This window comes from Aplysia californica, unplaced genomic scaffold, assembly GCF_000002075.1.
Source record: "Aplysia californica isolate F4 #8 unplaced genomic scaffold, AplCal3.0 scaffold00029, whole genome shotgun sequence".
NCBI lineage: Eukaryota > Metazoa > Mollusca > Gastropoda > Aplysiida > Aplysiidae > Aplysia > Aplysia californica.
This window is the reverse complement of record NW_004797299.1, coordinates 1,269,266-1,275,265: the sequence shown is the minus strand read 5'-3', so window position 1 is coordinate 1,275,265 and position 6,000 is coordinate 1,269,266. Positions and strand designations below refer to the sequence as shown.

General features: G+C 37.2%; 1 protein-coding gene across 2 annotated transcripts in view; it reads left to right on the top strand.

Moving 5' to 3' along the window:
• The window catches only part of LOC101851702 (double zinc ribbon and ankyrin repeat-containing protein 1), a 35,818-nt gene that overhangs the window by 13,992 nt on the left and 15,826 nt on the right, over positions 1-6,000 (top strand). For both annotated transcript variants that reach the window (XM_013090942.2, XM_013090939.2), the window contains 3 exons: positions 699-820; positions 3,977-4,104; positions 5,496-5,532. In XM_013090942.2, coding sequence (XP_012946396.1) covers positions 699-820; positions 3,977-4,104; positions 5,496-5,532 — 287 coding nt within the window. The remainder of the gene's footprint in view (positions 1-698; positions 821-3,976; positions 4,105-5,495; positions 5,533-6,000) is intronic.

Here is a 6,000-nt window from a genome sequence, read left to right as displayed (position 1 = left end):
AATGATTACTCGAGTCCAGAGCAGATACTCGAGTCCAGACTCGAATCTTAATATGCTGGACTCGCACACCTCTACTGTCATCTGTCCTATGATGTTTAAGATGAAGAACCAGTTTTTCTTTAATCTTGTATCAGTGGACCCATCAGTGATGGGTTTAATAAAAATGTCCGTGAGCCTTCGGACACAGAGACGTCATTATGGACGCCCTGCTTCCTTTAGGCTCAAGGTTTGCTGTACCCTAATGCGTGGCATTCAAAGGCATGAGCCAGTGACTGTGGCAGTGCATTCGGGATTTGCGTTTTTGATCAATGATTGATTGCTTTTAATCGTATAAACCATTTTTTAATACTTTACATGAGTAAGGTTTAGATATTTTATATGTGGAAATTTTTACTCACATTAAAAAATCATAGTGTACTGTCATCTCAATAACAATCAATAATGTTTAAAGAATTATTTGACTCTGTAGTTAAGTTTTTCAGACATGTTGTTAAATAAAAGAATACCTTAGATACGGGCAGTTTTCAAGATGTATGATGTTTTTACCAAGGGGAATAACTAAATCAAGGGGAATAACTTTAGCTGAAAGGGGAGTTAATAATATTATAGCGTTTTAGTGTGTTATATTATTTTCTGTTTATTATTGTTTTTATCTATTCCCAAATACTCATACCTATCTCTGTTGTTCCTTATGGCAGATATGGAAGTCACAGGAAGAACAAAGCACAAGCCTTTTCCTGGGACCAGGTTTTTGGAAACAAGACGCAGTGACCACCTGCAAGCTTCTGGATACAACACAACTGCAACAGAACAGCCTTACGTAAATAACTTTCTTTTCTTTTCTTTATTACCCTCTTTCTCACCTCCTCCCCACCTTTTCCCATATAAAAAAAAAGAAAAACAATCCACCTGTTCTATTCACTCACGGTAACTTCAAAAATAAGGTGGCTCCATTTCTTCAGTAATTCAAGGGAAACGACTCAGGACAATTACTTGATTTTCATGAGTTATCACCCTTAGATTATTTCCTCTCTGTGCTTATGTGCGTGTGTAAAGTTTAAAAGAAAATAATGTCTTTTGACAAGGCATTGTCAAAAAAAATAACCCCCCCAAAAATGGTGGTGAAATGCTGCTGGCACCATATAATATGCTTGTAAGGAAAAATGTAACCAGTCTTTTGGGTGCTCCTCTTTTCTTTAACGAAGGAAGATATTTACTGTATTATGGTAAAAGATACTGTTTGATATATCACTTTGTTTTTATCTAATACAACGAGATAAATCTCAGACTGTGCTTCAGGGGGGCTCTCGTGGTCTAGAGGTTAAGGTGTTCGCCTCTCATTCAAAAGGTCATGGGTTCGAATTTTGATAGCTACAGAAAATTTTCTTCTGTAAAATTTTCTCCTTTCATATATATATCCTTTCCATCCTGCTCTCTAGCAATGTTCTGTCGTCTGCTTTTGTCTTCACTTTCTGCCCTCACCCGATCACCTCCTTTGCCTCCTCTTCTGGGTGCCTGACTCTTTCAGCAGCCTTAATTTCTACTGCTACTCCTCGGCTCCTTCCTAACTGTCTTTCACCCCTGATCTTATGGTAGGAAAGATCTTCACCTAGCCTTCTCAGACAAGGGCGAAAAATCTCGGAGGTCCTGTGTGCAAGTTGCGCACGTTAAAGATCCCTTGATGGTCCAAAATCAATAAGATCAGAATAGGTTTTAGCTGCCACCCAGGCAAAAATTCAGAATTTCCTAACAACTGAAAACGTTAAATGTGTCCTGCGCGCTCGTTCATATGACCCTTATGCAGTTGCGAGCACCATAAAAACACTTACCAAAAAAAAAAAAAACGATAGTTCTTCATTATTTTCCGCAAGTTTTTGAATAAGTGCTAGACAAATTGCTACCACAGAATTGCAAAGTTCTATATGCTCTGTACCTAGTTTTGAAAAATTTGACGTAAAAATTTGGAATATCATTACTTAACTCATTCGCTACATATTATTTCTGGCTTGTGGATTAATTTTTTTCGGGAGAGCGAATGAGATGATGACTAGTGGGCAGTTAAAAGGTCTTTGGGGCCACAAATTCAAATAAATATCAACATATTATATACCAATATTTTCAGTATGGATTGTTGAATACATCTGTAATGTTTATTTATGTATTTTTCAACTGCGGTTCCTGTAAGAGGCAATTATGCAACACAATTTTGATTGGATGCGGATAAAATTTGAAAATAAAAACTTTATAATCTTTGGTGAAACTCAAAAAATATGCTTGCACCTAGTCAAATGATACATCAAAATAACCGTAAATGAATATAGAAATGGAAAATATTGAAAAGTTTGCAGTTATTTAACATACATTCCATAATATTTTGTACATTTGGATCATAACATCCGATATTGAAAAAAAATATAATTTTTTATAATCTTGAAAAACGATCACAAACAGAAAAAACAACAACTCGTATATATTGAATTATTCAGAATTGCATTTGGAATAAACCTATACATGTCTTGAGAGACACTTTTTTGTGTAGTTTCATCAAAAAGTAGTGATTTTGGTGAGAACAAAATATTTTGACAATTTAGATCTAGACTTAGATCTGGCACTCAAAAATATTGATTTCTCAATAACAATGCATTGGCAATATGAGTCCAATCGTATCAATATTATAAAAAAAGAGTCCTACACTTCTTTAGTGGGCAAAATAATGATAGATTTTGTTGTGTAAAATTACTAAGACTAGTGTCCGGGCTATAATTTTAGCATCGCGATAAAACAAAGTCGAATAAACTACGAAATCGCGTTTCAAAACTGAATCTAAACTTCCGATTTTCACTGGAAATGCTTGACCCGAAAGTAAACATTATATTATGACCTTTATTTTAACATGGATATGTGGATTGGAACAGAATCTAAGCTAAAATTGAAGATCGGTTCTCGAGCCGCCGGGGGCGGCTTAGCGTACTGACGGCACTTTAGCCTAGCGAATGAGTTAACATATCAAGCTTTTTCGAATGCAATTCTTTGAAAACCTTGATAAAGACTCTGAATAATCTTACAATTTTGATAGAACAGATAAAACATTTAATTTTTTCTGATCTCATGATCTTAGTAACTCAAAACGGCCAAAAATGTCAGACAGAACTTCGTAATTCTAAGGTAGCTAAATGTAAATTTCTCTTTTTTCTTTTCGGTAAAAAAAATTCACAGAAAGGGAACGAGAAGTGAAAATTTTACAATTTCATCAGTGTTTGTTTTATGTTGAGCTACGCTGAAAATTTTTGGAGATTTATATAACCATTCCACAACTTTCAAACGTGTGATTTATTTTTAACCAATGAAATGCAGTAGAGTTTGATTTTGTTACACAACATCATTACAAAAAGCCAACCTTATTAAATCTTCACGCTACATCACTTGTTTTAATAACCATGCCATTAACTTTTCAGAAGTAGTGTTGTGCATTGCCATGGTTTCGCTTTGTTAAAATGGTATTTTGGGGGATTGCAATGTACCCTGCCTTTGTAACTCCAGCTTCAGATCAAAAGAGATACTATATTCTTAACCAGCTTTTCAGTGACTTTTTAAAATACTTGAGATTTTTAACGGGACTTTACGTAAACCTGGGCACCTTGAATTAGTACACTCTGTTGTAATCTTTGACTGCATGATGTATGCCTTTGTAACTCCTAACTTCAGGAAAAAATAGGAACTATATTCTTTTTTTTTCCTAGCATTTCAAGGACTTTTTGAAAATAGCTAAGGTTCCTTTTTGTTTGTTTTGGGGGGTTGTGATTTGGGGGGGGGGTTGCGGGGAGGGGGCATTGTATAACACCTAACTGTGAATGAATGATATGCACTTTGGGATCTTTGATAATATTACATTATCATGGACTTACTTTTCTATTTTTTGACTTGAGAAGAAATGTGTTCAATCCTCCTTGTGAAGTCCCATTTTTTATCATTTCAGATATTTAATGGCATTGGTTCCCAAGACCTAAGCTGGGCCACAGAAAGACCTATAGCTTCTCGCCAGGATCCACCGTATCAGATCCAGTTTGACCAATCCAAATACCCACGAGCTGCTGATTTTCTGAAGTAAGTCGATTCCTCACTTTTGGAGTATTATGTATTAGACTGTGGATGTCGACATGAGGCTCTATGTATTTGTAGGTGTATGTTTAAGCATGTGTTTGCATGTTTGAGAGTATGTGTGTGATTGCGTTTGTGTGTGTGTGTGTGTCTGTTTTTATGTCTTGTGTAACCACTCACTCGCACATGTATACTTCGAAAAAGATCTTTAATAAAACTGTGAACTAATTAACTCTGAAAATTGTGTGACTGAGTCCATGATATTCCCATAGCTATCCTACACCCTCCTGAGGAGCCGACATAGATGTACCTTACCATTAGAGAAAGTCTCTTCAGAGTGCCACAGACTGAATAGGAAAACACTTACAGTGTGTGTGATTTAAGTGGACACTTTGAAATATACAGTAGTCTCCGCCTAAGATCCCACCACTTACAATCCCGGTTCACTTGCGCTGTTTTAAGAAAACATAATTTTTACTCTACAAAAGTCACCCCTAAGATCCCGCTCTGATTCACTCTGAAAGTCTACATCGGCTAAGATCCCGCATTTCAGATCGTAATTTACGTAACAAAAACCCAGGTGGGTACAGCCGATCAACCAAGAGTGAAAGGTTTAGATCAATGAACTGCCTGTCATATCAAAGATCAGCCACTCTCATGAATGGGATCACATGACAATGTGTGGCCCTTAAGAGATTACACGAGGTGTGAACTGACGGACACGTTTGTTTTTCCCAAACATTGCACCCGCATCTGAGCTCTCCACCTAAATTAACATCACTCGCTGGATGGTTAGGGGCCTAAAATTTCACTCAAGACGGGATCACATCAAACTGTGAACTCTTCCCTGACCATTGCAGAATTTTGTCACTGTTCCTGAATTTGCAAGAAAGACTGAATTTTGATTGGTGTGGTCACAACGTATGGTGTGTAATGACAAAGAAGGGGGAACTCGGTCAGAGATGGAAAGCTATAATAAATTTTGGACTGGTGAATGGGAGGGGCAACTAGATAAGTATAGATTTTGAGACTTAGGAAAGGATGATAAGTGTTAATGGTATGCCTCATGCCACTGTGATTGGTCATCAAAGTTAACCACTCTTTGTTCGCCATTCATAAACCCACCCGAGGGATCACGTCAGTTCATTTTAGAGTGGAGGGAGACCATTTTACCGGTTGTGGGCCTTAACATGGGTCACCGTAGATTCTTCCCTGGGCTCGTTGGCCAAGATTCTGTTCGCCTAAGATCCCGCACCTTGCTACGGAGCACCGGATCTTAGGCGGAGATTACTGTATACTCAAATACAATAAAGCGCATAATTATAAGAATAGTAATATAATGAATAATGATGAAAATGATTCAAAACGTGTGTAATTTTGGTCTTCTCTTCTTTCAGTTTCACAACAACATCAGCAGGACAGTACCCAGGAGCTGTGAGTTGAAAATAGTTTTTCTATATTGTCATCGTGATCTTTGGCTACTTTCTCTCCTTAATTCTGTTGCTAAATCCACTCTCTCTTATCTTATATAGTTATGTCGGGCGGTGGCTGGAAGGTGCTCTGGTTTGGCCTGCCTCTTCTACTTCTTTCCAGTGGTACTCTATGTATTGTCCTTATAAATATATCTGTTCCCCAGAAAAATGTGATCGTCATTGCGCTGATTTGCTGGGGGGGGGGGGGGGGGGGGGGTTGGTTCAACTCATTGACTGTACCTAACTAACTGTCATTCATCTTGTATTTTTATTCTTGAACTGGTTTAGCAGCCATGTAACTTATCTTATCTTACAAGGTTTTGAAGTTCATGTTTGGAAGTCGCTAACAAATGATAATAATAATTCATTAGAGAATTTCACAACACTACATTTGTCCTGTGCATGGATTTCTAAAAGGATTGGCATCTCT